This window comes from Lates calcarifer, linkage group LG5 (genome assembly GCF_001640805.2).
Source record: "Lates calcarifer isolate ASB-BC8 linkage group LG5, TLL_Latcal_v3, whole genome shotgun sequence".
NCBI lineage: Eukaryota > Metazoa > Chordata > Actinopteri > Centropomidae > Lates > Lates calcarifer.
The window spans coordinates 8,906,183-8,925,487 of record NC_066837.1 but is presented as its reverse complement, the minus strand read 5'-3'; the positions used below and the strand labels follow the sequence as shown (position 1 = coordinate 8,925,487).

The following is a 19,305-nucleotide window of genomic DNA, read 5'->3' as shown; positions in this document are numbered from 1 at the left end:
AAGTACATAACTGCTACATTGCTACATCCTGATGCTTTGAAACCTGTTTCCAACAGGAACTGATGTACTTCTGTCACCTGACTTCTCTCATTAATTCTTTGTTTCTTAGAAAAGTTCCCAGACACTCAGGTGGGGACTTGTGACCTATTTTTTTCCACTGTCAGATCGGTGGGTAGAGCATTTGTGTGTGTGGAAGTTCAGTCACTTATAGACCCTTTTAAAAATGTGTAGGTGTATGCTGGCGGAGTGGAGGGGGGGGAATCCCTAGAAGACAGCTCATGGCCTTTTTAGGGCTTGTGTGTATTTCTGCCAATGTGTATGTGGTTGACTTTAAAACAAGAGATTCAAGTTGCCCTTTAAAGCCAAAATTGGACCCAGTCATTTTGTGGGCACACAAACCAGAGCCAGGGTGGTTTGTTATGTAAATTAATTTAATGTGTTGGAAACTAATTCAGCCACAAATATATTCCCCTGTTAGCTGATGAGTAAGTTATCATGTGATGCTGCCTGGTGTCATTTGAACGCTTGGGGACTTGGGTAATGTACTAACTTTCAAACCTCTTCATTTTCTTTTCAGAAGCAGTTCATTTCAGCACTTCTAACTAAGCATTTTTCAAATCCTTAACTCTAGTATTGGTAGAAGGATATGAAATTGATCAAGTCAGAAATTGGTTATTTTTAGATTTTTTTTATGGACCTGGGCAGCATAGGACCCTGGAAGAGCATATACATATATAACAGGGGAACCTTTGTCATGTTCCCATTATTCACCATAAAAATCTGGGGAACACAGGATGCTGCGAACATGAGAACAACTCAGGATCAATCCTGTCTTCTAACTGTTGAGAGTGGATTGAAAGCAAATAAGCTAATTTCCCAAAATATGAAACTTTTCCTTCAAATGTTTGAGAGTTTTTTTTTTTTTTTTTTTAACTTTACTGTTCACTAAAGTAGTATTTAAAGGCTGGACTATGTAACTTGTTCTGAATATATATTTACTTAAAGATATATTTACTTACAGCTTATGGAATAAACATTTAATTTGTAAGAGCATGTATTCTTTTAAAAGTTACATTGTCTTACTTTAAATATGCTACTATCTGATCATAAAACAAAGCAGCAAAAGGGGTATGTGTTCACCCACACATACACACAAATACCACTGTTTGGCTTTGTCTTCTCTATGTAATGCAACTGCCTACTTCCTTTTTGAGCAGGGGATGTCCAGCTTCCTGTGCTTACTACACCGAACCCATGACAACTGATTCACCAAACAGCACAGTTTGTGTCAAAATGATACCTCACAGCCACTGACTGCAGAATTTTTTTTAGTCACTAACCCATCTGCAGGCAGTTGTTGAGGGTTTGGATGTAATTTGAGCTACCGTACCCCTGTAGTGTTTGCTTCAGCCACACAACAGCTGGGAATCTAGCTGTCACAGTACAGCATGCCCATTCAGGCAACGCTGGGAAGGGGTTTTCCACCGCGCGCAAACACACACACACGTGACACAAATGGACACACAAACACACACTAAAAGACATGCACACAGACTTAGATTAAGTAGCGCCAACATTTTCGTGGTTAGGCTGTGATCTGGTTACAGCTCGAGGCTGCAGACTGTCACAAGAGTTAAAACACGCCACACAATAATGAGCATATTTAAAGCTATATAAATCACCATAAGCTAAAGGGTGGGTAAACAATCTTTTATTACAAAAATAATGTGCCAGCTCGAGAACAACAGCACCAGATATCCAAAAATAAGCATATTGTCAGTTGGGATTTTATGTTTACGTTCAAAAAGTGGATCTCAAACATTATTTTCAGTTGTAATGTATTTAGCATTTTTGATCCCAAATGTTTACCAGGAAAAAATATATATATTTCATGGTTTTGGTGGAAAAAAGGCAAGAAATCATTGCACTAAAATGATCTGCCTTTCCCAATTATATTTATGCAATAAGAATAAATATTAATATAATAGTTATATTTTAAATCTGTTTTAATAATATATAATTTACAGAACAGACATATGTTAAGTTCAATCAAAAATAAACTAGTAATAGCACCACATTATCAACTAGATTGTCTAAATCCAAAATAAGAAGCTTATGCATCATGAATCTTTTAATCGTACGATCCTATGATTTTTGGCTAAATGTCAAGAAAGTGCAACAGGTTTGTAATTTGACACATTGAGGTATATATTTGATATATTGCATTGACATCCTCTTCCCCTCCACAGTAATATCCTGTATTGCCAGAGGAGAACACTCAGAACCTGACACTGGAAAAAAAAAAAAAAAACCTATTCAGACTAAGAGAAGCTTGATGAACTCATTTCTTTTGCAACAGGGAACTGTGGGTTGTACAGTTTTGCTTCCCTATGTACAAACATCTTAAGTCAGTTGTTTTAATTTGTAGTCAAGCCTCTCCAAATTGGAAACTCCACTCAGGTTATTTTCTGCCGTGTAGTGATGCTCATCAGTGTTCAGTTACTGTCAGTAAAAGACAATGGTCTTTTTCAAATGAGTGTTGTTCTGTTTATAGTTTGGCACACTCTTCCCAATGTTTCAGGTACTCTGCACTCTCCGATTCGCTGAACTTGGCCTGGCATCGTGGACACTGTAAATCTGACAGACCTAGGCATTCGCTCCAGGCAGGGTTTGGTGTTGCTGCTGCAGCTGCGGGCTGTTGCTGCGTCTCAGCAGTGGTCCTCAATAGACGCTCTGCATTGTCTTTTGAACGCCTCGTGGAGATTCTGTGTCCTATGTGCACACGACACATGGGAACCACATCTCTGTTCTCTCTGCTAGCTCCCTGCTGAAAACCATGAGGCATATACAAGTTAGGATTGTGACAGCCACACATATGGATATATGCTAACCATAAAAGGAAATGAATGCTTCTGTGGAGGGCCTCAGCCGCCTGACTGGAGGGCTGTTGTCTCACCTGTTTGTGTAGCTGCTGTTTTAACTGATAAACCTGCTCCTTCAGGTCTTGAATCTGGCCCTGGGCTCGCTCTCTGTCAGTACGCTCTGACTTAAAGTCCTCTGTGTAGATGAGGACCTGAGAAAGGAAAGGGAAAAAAACTTAAATCTTCAATTTGATAAAAGACTCAGACTGCAGACTCAGATTCAATGTAGCAGAAGACACACGGAGACTATAAAATAGTACCAACCTGCTGCTCCAGTGTCTGGATGCGTTCTTGGTCTTTCCTCCTCATCTCCTCCACTTCTCTACCCAGCCTTGCACACTCGCTCATCTTCTCCTCCAGTAAACCATTGAGCCTGGAAATTTCCTGATGAAGCAACCCGGTGCTGACAGAACCCAGCCCAGGCATCAAGCCCTGCCCAGTGGTCTCCTTCAGCCTCTGACATAAACCTCTGATATAGTCCTCCCTGCTTGAGTCATACCTCTGCCACTGAGAGTTCAAACCTTGCACCTAGAAGGAAAAATTACCAAGTTCAGACCATCTGATAATGCACTATAATCAGTATTACACTCTGATGATGAGTACACCATTCAACTGATTTGAATTTAGGGGTAAGAAAAGAAAAAAGCCAAAACACTGAACATAATGTTCAAGACTTACATATGCCACACGCTGCTTTAACTGTTTATTCTCCTCCTGAAGTTGACGGATTTGAGTGTTAACACCACTCATGTCCGCAGACTCTGGCGTCTGTGGAAAAGAAATATGGGTACAATTTTGAGCATGAGCTGCAGTGCAACACGTGAGTAAAGACACCATTCACCCCACCACCAAAGTATGCAACATGTCCAACAAGATGTCACACACCTCTTTGGCCTTTTGCTGCTGGCCCATCTCCTCCAATTCTCCTTCCCCCTTTTTCTCTTTATCTAGCCTTGCCAGCAGCTCCTGGCACACCTTCACAGTTGTGCCAAGCTGGCTGCGCAGCTGGTCAGCCTCTTCCGCCAGGGACGTGCAGAGGACGGCTCTGGTGGCCTCGGACCGCTCCCTCTCCTCCAAGGCTGACCGCAACCTCTGGATCTCCTGGTCTTTCTCGTGGTCTGGCTGACACCTGACACTCTCAAGCTCCAGCTCCTTCTCTCTGAGCTGCACATTCAGCCTCTGGATCTCCTGGGAGGAGGGAGAGAAGATGAACTGCATGAGCATATGACTTCATACTGTGAATTCTTTTTAGTCTATTTACATTTATCAAAGATACTCTACAACTAACGTATTATTTTACTTATTGGTTATATTTATTTTGGGTTTGATTCTTTAAAATCATGTCTCTAGCCTGGAGGTTGTCACTGAACATATACAGTTAAGAATAAAAAAAAAATACATGACCACAATAGCTTACAGTGCAAAACAGTAAACTGTATTGTTAAATGTTAAAATACAGTCTTGGGGGTTTGAAAGCTGTTAAGTTCTGGCTAATGGGCTAGTGGAAATGTGCCCACACTGGACAGACTTGCACCACTTGACTAACTACCAACTACCAATTTAAAGCTCCACTATGTACACACACACATACACACGAAACAACATATTAACATCATTTTTTAACATATCTTACCTCCTCTTGTCGAGATGCCTTGAACTCCATGTCGTTCCTCTTCTGTTTCAGTTTGCATATTTCTTTACATAAGCTCTCCAGCAGAGACTTTGACGGCCCGATGACCACGGAATCGTTATCTCCCACCGTCATGTAGATCCTCTCATACCTCCCGAGCCTCGCTTTTAAATCTGCAATGATATTGTCCTTTACATAGATCTGTTTGTTCAGAAGGTCGATTTCCTGCCGAGTCTCATGATAAAGAGTATTCAGCGTGCTGTAACTCCGGATTTTGTCTTTGAGCATATCGTTATCCGTGCTCATACTGACGTTATCCATTGCGGGCTGAGTCGATTTAAACAGAAAGACCACTCTTTTTTAAATAATCCAACATTTGACACCTCTGCTCCTAGCCCCGTGTCTTTAGAAATGGACCGAGGAGGTCGATTGTGTCGGGGGTTTGGCTCATCAGTGTCTGAATAATATCCCCGAACAGTCTAGGGGGATTTCCTAGGGAACTTCCCCGCGTACTTTTTTGAGCTTCGTCAAACTGAACCTCTCAAAGATTCATCGTCGACCGTCACTGGAAGGTAAAATGGTTTTATAGCCTTTTGGCACAAATAGTAAAGAATACACAGAAACATAAATTTTAACTACAGACTAAAGAGTTATAAGCTAGGCTTCACCAACGGCTGGAAAACAAATACTGGTGCTGCGTTCGTGACCGTCGTAAACTCGAACTCTGCGTGCGAGTGGCGCGATTAATAAGTGCGTTTGATTGGCATTTGCACGTGTTCCTTTTTTTGTTTTAGTTTCAGAAATGGGTTTGTGTGTGTGAGAGAAAATAAGTTCAAATCCCACCCAAATGCTGTCGCCGTGGGCTTAAAAAAAACGTAGAAAATGAAGTCCCCCTCTAGTATCAGCTAATATTTTGCAAACAGTACGAATTCAAAATATTAAATTTTTCCCAACGGTAGTTTACAGGGTTTTCACGCATCCCGCCCCCTAAACGTCACATCAGGGCATTTTGATTGTCATAGCAAATTCCCCATATACGCCAGTCATTTTGTTAAGTTTGTTCATCTTCGCTCAATGGGTATTATAGTTTCCCACAGTATGAAGGCATCATACTAGTTAATTCTTCTCCGCACCTCATTATGATGTAATTTAATTGTTCTGTTAGCCTGAAATACGCACAACCAGGGAGTGTGCGATTGTATTTTAGTTGTTCAGACTATGATTCATACATTACGAGTATTACGGACTATTGTGTGGACATTTCTGCCTTCTGAAATTTTGGGAATATCCGTTACCGTAACAAATTAGCCTACCACTTGACTACAATAGTAATAGTAGAACTTGACCTATTATGCCATTATTATTTCATGATGCTTTAGTTTTACTGAAAATTATCACTCAACTATTTTTGCAATATGCCAACGATATCATACTATATATTGACTACATTCTTGAAAAGCAGGCTGGTATTTTACACAATTAATCAGTATTGTGTTTTCAATGTCTTCTCTCTCAACCCAAAAGTGACATCATCAAATGTCTTCGGTTTTTAACAATCAGTCCAAAACCCCCAAATATTCCATTTAGAATGAGGCAACAAAAAAAATCTTGCATCTTTGAGAACCTGGAACCAGAAGATATTTGGCATCGCTTCACTGATTTTTGTCAAAAATGACAAATGATTAATTGGTTATCGCAATAGTTGCTGTTTATTTTTTGTTGTGTGTTTTTTCTTTTGTCAGTCTAAAATTAATCTAAGGAAGAAGAAAACAACCACACACTGTCTTCACTTGCTCAGCAAAAAACACTGAATACATCTCTCTGATACAGATATATTTGATAGACCTGAAGGAGGTCTCTGACCACAGTGTTGTTTAAATGTCCTGAGTGAGTGAAGACAGTGTATGGGTGTTTTCTTCTTCCTTAGACATGTCTGCTTCACCTTCTCACCTGTCACAAAGATCATTCAGGTTTGCAAGGGATTTTTAAAAGTAAAATTAATTCAAAACTACCTTTACACAAGGATATGGACAATAGGACTAATTTCAGAAGACACCAGTAGAACTCATCCATCCTGATGCTGCAGTTTGAATCAGGCTACATGAGTTTCACAGGTTTACTACAGGTTAACATGGATAAAATGCAACAGAATATAACATACACTGGTAGAATAAGTTGTCAGATGTTTTACGTAAAAGTGGTAATACAATACTGTGTTACAAGTAACAGTCCTGCATTCACAACATTACTGAAAAAAACAAAAACACTCATTATGAAGAAAAAGTCCAAGTCAGGGCTGAAATTATTGTGGACAAAGTGGAGCTCATTTTAACTACATAGTGCTTATAGTTAATAAAGGAATGCATCATATTTTATAAAATGCTCATATGTTTTGAGTTTAATTTGCTCAGTACATAGATGTATTCCTTAATTAGGCTTTGAATTCAGTAGATTTACACATGTGTAGCTTTATACACAGTGCACAATTATTAATGCATACAACCCCTTTGTTGATACCTAAGCTACACTGGCTAAACTCCTTGGATTTGGACCGTGAACAACAAGAACACTGAACTTCTGAGCCTCATTGGGTTAAAATGAAACTCCTGTCTAGACTGTAGGAGTACAGTTCAAGACTTTTAGGCTGTCGTTCAAGAGGATCTATCGGTTCTACTGGCCGCTGGGGAGTCCCAGGCATTTCTGGGTCAATCACACTATAATGTCAAACAAAAGCTGTCGGTGAGTCATAAAAGTCACATGGCAGTCGTGTGACAGATGTCAGAGTCACATGTATCAATGAAGGTGTGAAGTGGTATTAAAACCATGAAGGAAGAGGTGAGTGTCAGGATGGTGTTAAAAGTCACTGATACTGTCAGTCTTTTTGGCTAAGAGCTACTGTTCCTCTACTGTTGTTGCCACAGTAGAAGAATGTGATGCCTCTTTCTCATGGGATACTTTGCAAACCTTTTAGACTGTAACCCAAATCCTCTCTCATTTGGTTCACACCTTGATTCATGTGATAACCCTCAGCACTTCATGTGTCATCAGTGTGACAGAGGTGAAAATGTGTGGGACTCCCCATCACCTGGCAGACCTGACAAAGCCCCTCACACATAGTGAAATGTATTAAAATCTACTCCCACAGTCCAGTTGTTTCATTTTGACACATCAGTACAGTGTCAGTCATCCAGGTAGCACAATACCAGGTAGTAAAATATGAATGAATGAGAAGAATCTACAGAGACGTGGCCCAGTGCAGTGCACCATGAAAACGCCACTCACCGGACAGCTCTAAGCTGTTTGTTACAGTTCTGAAACAATCAGTTGACAGAAAATTCATTAACAGTTTGATTATTAATCATTTAAGTGAATCTCAAGCAAAAATGCCAGACTTCTTCCAACTTCTCAAATGTCAGGATTTCCTGCATTTTGCTGTTTTATATAATCATAAATGCTACCTGTGGGTTTGAACTGTTGGTCACATAAGCAATTTGAAGTGGTCACCTTTGGGTCTGAGCAACTGTGAGACTTTTTTCATTAAAACACTCTCTTTAAATAACAGACATTTTATAGACTAAAAGGTCAATCAATATTAGCTGACACTGAAGATAATCACTAGATTAAACCCTTAGTTTGTTGTTTTCAAAGGTACCATTGTGTGGGGCTCTAAAGTGCCTTTTGGTATTAGGTGAGTAAATAAAGACTTATTTTGATAAGCACCATATGAAATTATTAAATTATTAAGTTACAAAGAGCTGTACAAAAACAGAGCAAGGGAAAACTTCTGTTTAAAAGTATGGAGGTAAGAAGTAAACTCTTCCAAAGTTTATGCGCAAAGACAATATGTGGAATATTTTAAATGCCTTGGGCCTCATTCAGACCCAGTTTGTGAACTGTACAAACAGCAATCAAAGTGCTGAAAGAAAGATGTGTATCCAGAACAAAACAATAAACAGGTGCCACATGTTTCTCAGAAATGCATAGTCAAATCATAAAAAACTTGAAAATAAAGCCACTCTACAGGGAAGCAAGCATGAAAAGCCTACATTCAATAGGACTGCATGACTGTTTTTAGCATTAGAACGGTCAAAATTTAATAATGGTGAACATATCTTATAGGAAATACTGAAAATACAGATCTTAAGTAATTAGACTGCACCAAATACCTTGTGTATCCAAATGTGAGCAAGTAGAGCATACAAGTTTTACCACTGACTTCCACTAGATGGCAATGTTTAATAACACTCTGTAGGTTAATGTTCCATCTTCTTACTCTGACCGGTAGGATTAGCTTTTTAAATTCCTCTTTCATTCATGAGTATGCTGGTTTCTTGCTGATAGTCAAACTTGAACTTGTCCTCCAATTGTCAAGTTTCATTATTTTTCGAGCAACACTCAGTCAGCGATTTCAAAACATGTTGGTTGGCAACTTTTAATAGCTGAATAGCTTTATACAAGAATAAAAGACAGTATTTGATATTTACATGGTAATACTTTCAAAAAATACTTTAAATTGCACACACACACACACAGACACACACCACCACATGGTTATTTGGGCTTACTAAGTTACTGCTCATCAAATCAACACTACCAACCAAAAACTCAGATATTCATTGTTAATACCAAAAACAAACAAAAACCAACTTGCGTTACTCATCAAACAGGATGAAGATGCACACCAAAACTTAAATGACACGTGAAAGTCTGGAGTAGAAAAATATTAGTTTTATCATACTGTGATAGAAAAGTATGCATTGGCTCAAGTACAAAAAGGTTTACCAAGGACATTAAAATGTTTTACAGGAAGAGAATATAGCCAGCTATCTCTCATTTTTGCTTGAGAAAACGGTAGGAGTACAAAAACGCAAACATTATTTTGTCTTTGAACGTCACACTACGCACACAGGGATCACAGCTTCACTCAGTATGCACCACACAAAATCGCTCTTTTTTCTTTAACTGTGTCTATAGAACTAGGATGGAAATTAATACCTTATTTAGGAAGACTTTAAAAAACATTTTACTAGAGTGCTTTTACTTAACCTAAATACTTAAATCATGGAGTCCTGTCTCAAGCAGTCAAGGCTTTTGACTCTTGTAATGCAAGTTGTTTTTATAGGATTTTTGAATAGACCCTGAACACTGCTCCTGCTCTGAGGATTTAACCCTGTTTGAGGCCTCCCCAAAGACGGTAGAAAAAGACTGCTTTTTGATACCAGAAGCGAAAAGAAAAATATCTTAAAGTCTGATAAACTCACCCCATCTGTAGTATTTAACTTTAGGCCACATCTGCCAGCAATTATTGGAGTCAGTCATTTTTAATCCTGGATTCAAAGCTCTGCTAGTTTTCACTCTGACCATGTAATTAGTGATTCCTCTGCACCTGGGACACCAGCTGAGTGTGATTAACCGCAATTAATGAAGTGACAGCAAAGACAGCTCCCCCGGGGAAAAACACACCACCTGAAAATTGGCCACTAGGGGGCGTTCAGTGCAAAATGAATTGGAGTAGATGAGTGAAAGTCATGAAATCTCATATTACTGCAGCTTCAGGGACTCGTGTTTCTATATTTGCTCACCTCTGTGTTTGCAACAGATATAATTCATGTTTTTTAGCTACCAACAGTGGTCTTTTAGAATATTTGGTTTTACTGATTAATGTAGTTTGAGTGTATTGGGGCACAGCACCATCCAAAAACTGAAAATCCATTGGATTTACAGTTGTAGGGTCAAATAAATTCAAGTCATTTTAGCTATGTAGCCCTGTGTGTGCCCTATACTACCTAGTTTTTGAGTTTTGGGTCATTTTTTAATGATTTTCCCCCCTTCCTAACACTGAAGCTTGCGGATGCTGCGAGAAAACCTCTTAAACTCGCGCTGCCCCTTCTGCCAGCGCTTCAGCGAGGTGATGATCAGATGGCCGTCCATCTTCTGGCCCATGACCAGGTAGGCAGCGTTGATGTCGTTCATCTCCTCGCAGATACACTGCAGGCCGTCCTTCAGCCACAGCACCTGCTTCCTCAGGTCGTGCTCCGTCACGCCGTTCAGCTTGTAGATGGTCTTGCTCTTGGTCTCCTGGCACTATCTTGGTGTCACCATTGATGTAGGAGATTTCCTTGACTTTTATCTTCAGAGCTTCAAGCATGCAGAATGTAAGGATTGGGGGAAATGACACACACATATTGTATACAGATCATCTTGTTTGACATGTGCTAATGAAAGCCATCTGTATTTACATATGCTTTGGTGCTAAAATGCATGCATTAGGGGGAGATGAAAGTGGGGAGTCACAATACACATTGTTTCATGGAACCTTTTAGTGAAATAAAAACATATTCAACAAAGAAATTTTCCCTCTTGTTGCCTGAAATCTCCTGGAACCTCCCCTCGTGACCTCTTGGGGCCCTTGAGCTTCACCTTATGAACTACTGCTCTAATAAAATGGGTGGGCTTACTTACCGAAGTCATTCTTACACAGGTTGTCAACAATTTCGTTGTCATTTTCATCTGTTTCCTTGCAAGCATCACACACTCTGGGCACTAAAACAAACAAATTAGACTCAATTAACAAATCAGTGATGTCAGACTAACCTCTTAATGTTCTGCCATAATACAATACAAAATGTAATGCACTGAACAAAAGAAGTAAGACACACAGCCACATATGACCACAGTGCATTCTGGTGTAGTACATGGACACATGAGTGAATAAACTGGATAAAAACCACGCTGTGCCACTGAGTGAATCTGGAATTGACTTGGGAATATTTGCTTCTACAACACAGTTAAACCAAAGCTCACCTTCTTTGGTGACTGGCACAGAATTGTCGTTGCCTGCAGGTGGGATGCACAGGTCATTGTCTAGTGGGAAACGGTCGCAGTCCAACATCTTTGGCCAGGGGAAGCCAAACGCGGACATCACGGGCGCGCAGCCGCGCTTGACGCTCTCGCACAGAGACCTGCACGGCTGTATGGGCTCGTCCAAGTCGTCCAGGCAGACGGGGGCGAAAAGGGAGCAGAGGAACTTTCTCGTGTCCGGGTGACACTGTTTCTGGACCAGCGGGATCCAGGACGAAGCTTGCTGCAGAACTTCATTCATGGTTTCGTGTCCGAGCAGGTTCGGGAGGCGCATCTCTGTGTACTCTATGTCGTGGCACAGCAGGAGGTTTGCAGGAATTTGCTTGCAGTTATTCTTTTTGTAAAACAACTCATGCTGGCCAAAATTGTATAATCCGTGGATGGCTTCCATGCAGGGTATTGTTATCACCCACAACAATGTCACAGTCGAAATAAAGGCTCTCATTTTGTTTGCGCGTAAAAGCTGTAAAATATGAACATAGACGCTTAATCAGGGGCTGCAGAGCATCAGTCAGGGTGGATGGAGTTTCTGTCAGTGGCCAGCCCCTACTGTACCAAGAGGTTTTCTTCCAGGCATGTCTGGGTGGAGTCTGTATATTGTACGTAAGGACCCCTTCTCCATTCAGCACACTCTGTTTCCTAATATCAGGTGAAACTTGTGGATTAATTTGTCTCCCAAGTCAAAGAAAAACCTCAAATTCTCACTTGTTGCTCCTCGGGGTCTGAGAGAGACTTTTGATTTCTAATTATAGCTCATAGTATTTTATCACCAGTCGTTTTCTTAGCAATTTCCCTCTCTATTTCATCTCCTGCCCTTCATGGAAATCATAACAAAACGTGTCTGACAGGTTTTCCTCATTACGCCCAAATCAACAGAAATATATCCTGAGTGATCCCTTAACTTGCTGTTTTTAGACCCACGCTGTAAATAGTTTGGAGATGTTGTCAGTAGGGGCATTTAGCTCTGTTCAGTGGAGCGTTAATTTTCCATCATTAGGAGTGTAGTGGTGAAATCCTCTGGGCATGTCTGCAGGTTCATACCACATGATGAAATATTGTTCACCCTGGTGTGAGAGGGAGACCTCCACTCAGCACACCCAGGGGTGAAACCGAATCTGCCTCCTCCTGCTCTGCAGCTCTGGCTCCTATCCGCCCTCAGACCCCCTTGAGCTACAGTCTGGTCCGCAGACAGCCGTGTGGTTCTTCTCAGGCTTGACCTTCCTCTTCCTCTCCTGGAAGAAGGTGAAATCAGCAAGCATTTCAGTCTTCATGCTAAAAGGGTCAGTCCACCCAAATTACAAAAGGATATTTTCCCACATACCCCTTGTGATTTAAAGATATGCATATATATTTGGTTTCATCTAACCAGAATTAGAGCTATCTCTTGCTGCCACCCAAGTACAATGGAGCTAAATTAGATTTATGTTGCTCAAAGCACCCACTGCAACATATTTTTTCCAATTGGAAATGAATTGGCAAAGATCCATCTCTCCAAAACTCACCCAGTGCAGCACATGTTGATTCCTGCATTGTCACTACTAAGTCTCTCAGAACCTCCTACGTTCTCCACTCAGCAGCTCCTTCAATCATTCAAAAAGGTCATGAGTCACTTGTTTTAAATAAAGGAAAAAAAGTATTCAAATTGAAAACACTGTTGTAGTTTATTTGCTCTGAATTAAACCTGTCATTAAAGTTTATAGCTCCACATGCGCCAAGAACTGAACAAAGAGGACACTCTGGCAAGAGGTCCCACCTCACTTGTTTTTCTTTCCATACTAAAACAAGACAGAACCTATGAACGATTTGGTGAACCTGGCGTGTATAAATAGTGTTTTATGAATAAAGTGCTGCACCCTTAAATTAGGTGTTAGATTCTTTTGCTACTGAAGGTAAAATAGGTGTTTCCCAACTCTTGAACAAAGGAGTTTGAATTAAAATTAGATGCCACACAGTGACTCATGAATCTATTTTGTTCACTTCAAGAAACTGTACTGGAGGGCACTTGATTTATTTTTCTATATTTTTAATGGATTTGTTGTACCCAAAGCCTTATATAGCTTATTTCTCTGAGCCATAGAACTCCATGGTTGTTTAAAAACGATTAAAGACACATACATGAGATGCATGATGAATAATATAAACACTGCATTTTATTAAGAGCCAAATGATGTCAATACTCACTTGTGCACCAAATGTGTATAAATACGCAGCTAAAAGTAGTCCCCAACTAATACACTGTTTACTTTCTGTGCGAGTAATATTTGCTCCGATCTATAGTGCTGAGCTGTAATCACTACAAGTTTAGAAGTGCATTGAATTTAATTTTTGGTGTGCAAAGCACAGAAAGATGATTTAAAAAGTCTTTGTTAGTTTTGCAGAGAACATGCATTTCACACACTTTTTTCAGGGACTATTTCTCCCAGGAAAGATTCTCATGAAAACAGTTGAAAGTGAGATCTGTAATTTGGGTGAACTGATCCTTTAAAGAGCAAACTGTCTTTGATTAATGGTGTGAAGAGAGGCTAGAGAACCAGATACCTGCCTGGTTCTTCAGTCTGTGTCAAAGGCTATTATGGGGCACTTTCCCGCTCTTTCTATTCTCTCTCTGTAGAAACACTTTTATAACCATTTAAGGGCCAGAGCCCCCTGTTAACCTGCAACTGGACTCCTTATAGGTGGGCAGTAGGTCAGCTGGCTGAACTGTACCTGTGGTGTGGAGGTCACATGCTCAACTTTCTTAGGTGACTAAATGTGATCACTTGCAAACAGACTCCTGATGCACTCTTATGGATTCTCTTCAGGCATCTGATATGTACAAAATATGTGGTAAACTGCTTAGACTGATACATCCCGGATGCTTCAGCTCATCTTTTGGAATAACAAAAAATGATGGAAAGAATCCAAAGGGGGATAAATGGACCACAATTAGGACTGGATCAAGCCTTACAGAGCATAAGGCTTATTTCTCCAAACACAGACAACATGCAGGCTCTATTAACAATATGGTTTCACCAACAGTTAAGGTCAGAGGCTCAGGATAGAGGTAAACTGATCCTAGACCTGTGTATAAAGTCACCCCAGCAGGTTCTCATTACAACTATGTGAAAATGAGACACAGCTTGTCAGACCTTCTGGTCCATCTGTGGGCCAGTAACCTTTCATTCTTATGCTTTTCCCTCCATCTTCTCCTTCCTTTTTTCATAAAGAACCAAGGGCTGGGCTACTGTCAGAAACAATCACAGGATGTATGGGGCAGGTTCAAAAGAAAGCCAAATCCCAGTGGAAATGTTTGAGGAACCAATTTATTGAATGTTCATGGAGACTCCTTTTGGAATGAGGAGCATCAAAGCCGGCAGGGCTGTTCTAATGTAAACCAGTATGCTTTTGAAAAGTCCTCTTTCTTGATAGATTCCCAATAGACACAATCCTGTCTGTCTGTGTAGCTTAAGTCTGCTGTAGCTTATTCCCCCATGCTACAGAGATGTTTTTTCATTTCATAACATGGGCACTGTAGTTTATTTGTGGGATCCCAGATGCACCATCCTGCCGCCATAAACACTCCCTAGTGCACCAAATGTGTTTTAATCTGCAGATGGATACACAGCTTCTCCAGCTGTTTTGGGAAAATACTTAGCCTCTTTTAAAAATCAAATATACGTTTGTGGCCTTCTTTTTTCAAAAAAGATTTATGTCTTCAGTAGGAGCAAATGAGCTTGGGGCTGAGCGCCACAGGCTGCGGAATTCAGAGAGTACTGAGATATGGACCAATGTATGTTGGTTTTGGTCTTCTAATGGGATTTGTTGGCTAGAAAAATATGGAATAATGCCAGCCTATCCATTAAACTTCAACAGGCTGAAATCACTGCCAGTGTTGAGTGTATGACAGACACTTGGTATCAAAATACTTTGGTTAGATTTTGTAGAGATTGTCTTTGCTGTCTGTCACACCTTTACAAAGACAGCGTTAACTTGCCTGATCAAATAAAGATGATTTAGTTGACCGCACTAAAAAAAAAGATCCACAAGACTTCACTGTTAGAACTACTAGTCTTTCTTTATCTTCCACAGCCCCTTGACTGCCAACTGAGAATCAACCATACAGCTCTGAACATCGTCCTGAAGTGCACTAATGAGCTTGTTAACTTCAATCACTCCTTCTACATTGACATTTGGGAAGGAATTTATCCCATCCAAGAGGAATTAATCTCATTATAGCTCCAGAGTCATATAGATTGTCCCTGTTTGGTGTAATTGATGTTCCCATTGTACAGGTCTAATTGACTCAGTATGGGGTTTCAGAGCAGCTGTGGGATACGTAGACGACTCTACCAGACTTTGGCAATAACCGCAAGCATATTAGAAATGTCTACATAGCAGCAGACAAATATGCGGAGAGAGTAAAGAATATTTGTACTTTCTCTTTTTGAAGTATTGAAATGTGATGAATAAATGTTAGTAATACAGCAAACACAGGATGGATGGGTGAATTTTATTATTTTTGGACAGAGGCTAGCTGCGAAGCTAACTTGCTCCTGGCTGTAACTTCATATTTAATGCAGCCTACAGACATAAGAGTGGGACCAACCTATTGCATTAACAGTGTGTAATTAGTGCAAGAACAATCATGACAGTTCTCAGTATTGAAAGCAGGTCAAAAGCCTATTTAGATTTGTGTCACAGGATCCAGAAACAGCATCATGTACCATAAAACACAGGACAGAGCCGGGCAGGTTTATGCTCGCAGGATGTCCATGGATCAGTGTGACAAGCAAATCCTTCTGTAGGGACCTGCTCTTTGACCCCTGACCGATACTGAAGCTGGAAGACTCATACTGTGAAGGGCTCTCTGGGATATTTTACAACTCAGACCAAAGTACAAGCAGCTCTGCAGTCAGGGAAGTGTTTTGTGAGTGACCCATACCTGATCTCCACTCCATATGGAGAGGGGGAAAACCCACAGTCCTGCCCCTTGCCATCTTCACACATTCCTCACAAAAGGGATGTTGCTGTTAAATCTAAATCTAAATTGCAAATTGCAAATTGCATTTTGTTTTTTTGCAGATCTAAAAAAAAAATCATCAATATGGCAGATATAGAGTAAATTCTTGTATTTGATTTGATTAGTTATTCCTGCTCAGAGCATACATGAAATCAATCATGTGATCACTAAAAGTTGCCCTTAAAGGTTACTCTTATACTTTGCTAAAAGTCAAAGTGAGTTGTTTGAAACATAGCTTATTAATGACCCCACACAGCGATGAAATATTTTACTCTTGGCTCTTAAGTCTTTTTTATGTGGTGATTTTTTATTAGTGATCAATTTCTGTGATTTCATTTTAATTTGTATTTTTGGTATCACATTGATGACTTCATGCTTAATCAAAATAATAAATTACATGTATATAGGATGTTTTTTTTTTTTTTTTTTTTACTTCCTACAAAGACACGTTCTCCCAGACGTGAACAAATGACCACTCTGGCACAAGTCATGGATCATTTGCCTTTTGACAGTTTGTGTTGTGAAATATAATCTCACATACCTTCATTCCAGGAATTTGGGGTGGGGGTGGGGGTTACAAAAAAGAAAAAAAGAAAAACCACCGCTCTTAATTTTAGTGATGGTGGCAGTGGGTTAGCAAGTGACCCACAGTGACCTCTGGAATACCAGACACAGACTCAAGTGTAAATAAAGGTTTGGTATTCATTCACAGTTGTGACACCACAACAAGGACACAGTTTGTTTGGAGGTGTAGTTGAGAAGTGTGTGTCCCCTGAACAGAAACAGACTTTACACCAAGTTCAGCCCAAACTCTGAACAACTTCTGCTCACAGATCCAACTTGTAACAGCCACTCTGAACCATGAAACAGGATTTGACTCATAGCTGCTTTCTATGGTCTCAAGAAGGGGGCAAAGCCATCAAAATATAATTATTTTCTACAAAAGCCTGCATGAGGCAGAAAACAGATCTCCAACATCATAATTTTTTAAATTTTCCAGCTGTATGTTAAATTATCTTTTTTTTCTTATACTATGTTTCACTACTACAATTTCATTCAACTTAGGTGAGTGTAATTTTATCCAAATACCCCTGACCTGCCAAAAACTCATATTTGAACGAGCTGTGGAATGCAAGTCATCTAGATAAGAGCAGAGGGAAAACAGCTCTGGTGTGTTTTAAATGTTTATCTGTTGTTTCTATTTGAGCTGTGTTTAACAGGTTGATTTTTAAAAGCAAATATGAAGTGAAGCGCAGTTCAGCACTTTTTGTAACTCCCATTATCCAAATATATCCTGGAACACATGCAAATAAAATCAAGATATCAACAGGATAAAAACATGACACAAAAGAAACATATAGAAGAGAAGAAAAAATTATATCAAAATCTACATTAAAATCACAGTCTCTAAGGGCCCTAATCCATGCATTTATCTTTTGAGATGGTAAATGCATTTTCATTTCCTTAAAACAGAGCAAGGACACAGTGTGACAACAAGCCTTAAACTAAACAGGATAAGCATGTTTGATAAAACTCATTGGTCTTCTGTTTTAAACTGCATGTGGTTTTGTCCTCATTCACCTTGTCACAGATAACATTTGTAAATTTTCATGTAATGACGCCCCTGAAGAATAGTTCGCATCTGACAGGCTGTAACCTTTATAATAGTTTGGTTTGGAACAATATACGAATGGCCTCCGTCCAGAGTCAAAGGGGGTCTGAATAGGACTGATAACCTTAAACGAATTCTCCACTAAAAATCATCTCTCTGAGTATCAAATACTCTCTCCCAGTGGGCTTAAAAGGGAGAGGTTTGTAGCTTGCTTTTTCACTGAGACTTGCATTCCCAAGAGTTATGATGGATTCCAATTGCAGCCCAGTTTCATGGAGAAAAATGTCCATATGACTTCTCAAACCACTGTTGCAGCATAATCCACTTCTCTGCTGTCCGTCTGTTTGACATTATGTTCCAAACAGTCATATTCTAGCTGAAATATGGATAAATACACTGCTTCCATTTCTCACCAGCGCAGTTGGCTGCTCATGTTTGTCATTCACAACCGACAAAAGCAAATGTGAGCAACAGAGATAAACAGCCAACTGAAGTAACGACAAATGGAAGTTGTATTTAGCGATTTAGCTTTCACAGGGAAGCATGCTACCAACTTGTCAGAGCTTTAAAAGCAGAAAACTGAACTGGATTAAATGATATATTTTTGCTTTCAGATGAGTCATTTGTTAATAAGACTGATTATTAAAAAAAAATAGACTAGATGAATCATCAGCCTCAAACCAGCTAATTTTCTTGATTTATTCATTCATTTTACCACAAAAACTGGTCATCTGTATTTCATCTTTTCATACTGGTATATAATGTCTGGCAAACATACTTCACTAGGCTACAAAGTTTATTTCAAAACCAGTTTCCAAAAGTAGACGTTTTTCCTCCATAGAAGTAAATGCTTTTGTAAAAGTGCCAGCTACCAACTTGAAGTCGTCCTGTGAACCCAAAAACATGTCATCATTGCTTTCCTGTTGTTTTCATATGAAGAAGGCAACATTAAAATCCCACATGCTGGATTCTCCTATGGTGGCAACAGAGGAAAGCAGCTTAAACACAGTCAGAGGGAATCACCAAGCCCTTTATTATTCCTAAATACACTCCCAGAAGAGAGCGTGTTAGCACTGACTTACAGTAGCGTCACTACCTTCTGTATGTGTGTGTGTGTGTGTTTCAGTCTAACAGTGTGCAGAGGCAGATGGAACAAGCCCGGGGCAACGTACATTAAACCTGCAGAGTCCTGCTGAGAGGAGGAGGAAAAGACCTAGAGTTATCCTAAACATGCTAGACACATCACTGCACACACACTTAAAAACTGGCCTCACATTAACTA

General features: G+C 39.9%; 2 protein-coding genes across 3 annotated transcripts; both read right to left on the bottom strand.

The window, feature by feature from the left end:
- Nucleotides 1-1,689: 1,689 nt before the first annotated feature.
- Nucleotides 1,690-5,672, bottom strand: tnip2 (TNFAIP3 interacting protein 2). 2 transcript variants are annotated; one of them, XM_018703236.2, is made up of 6 exons: nucleotides 4,555-5,672; nucleotides 3,807-4,109; nucleotides 3,600-3,689; nucleotides 3,186-3,449; nucleotides 2,957-3,073; nucleotides 1,690-2,824 (listed from the first exon to the last, which is right to left on the bottom strand). In XM_018703236.2, exons 1-6 carry the CDS (start codon nucleotides 4,870-4,872, stop codon nucleotides 2,549-2,551), a joined length of 1,368 nt encoding a protein of 455 aa, XP_018558752.1. In that variant the 5' UTR covers nucleotides 4,873-5,672; the 3' UTR covers nucleotides 1,690-2,548. The 2 variants fall into 2 exon arrangements, with proteins under 2 accessions (XP_018558752.1, XP_018558751.1); XM_018703235.2 differs by having other exon boundaries at nucleotides 1,690-2,827; nucleotides 4,555-5,664.
- On the bottom strand, nucleotides 4,635-12,036 carry sfrp2 (secreted frizzled-related protein 2). Its single transcript, XM_018703238.2, is given in 5 exon segments — nucleotides 4,635-4,724; nucleotides 9,813-10,632; nucleotides 10,634-10,689; nucleotides 11,014-11,094; nucleotides 11,356-12,036. Coding segments are annotated over 4 exon segments (888 nt in total). The 5' UTR covers nucleotides 11,858-12,036; the 3' UTR covers nucleotides 4,635-4,724; nucleotides 9,813-10,383.
- Nucleotides 12,037-19,305: the final 7,269 nt, after the last annotated feature.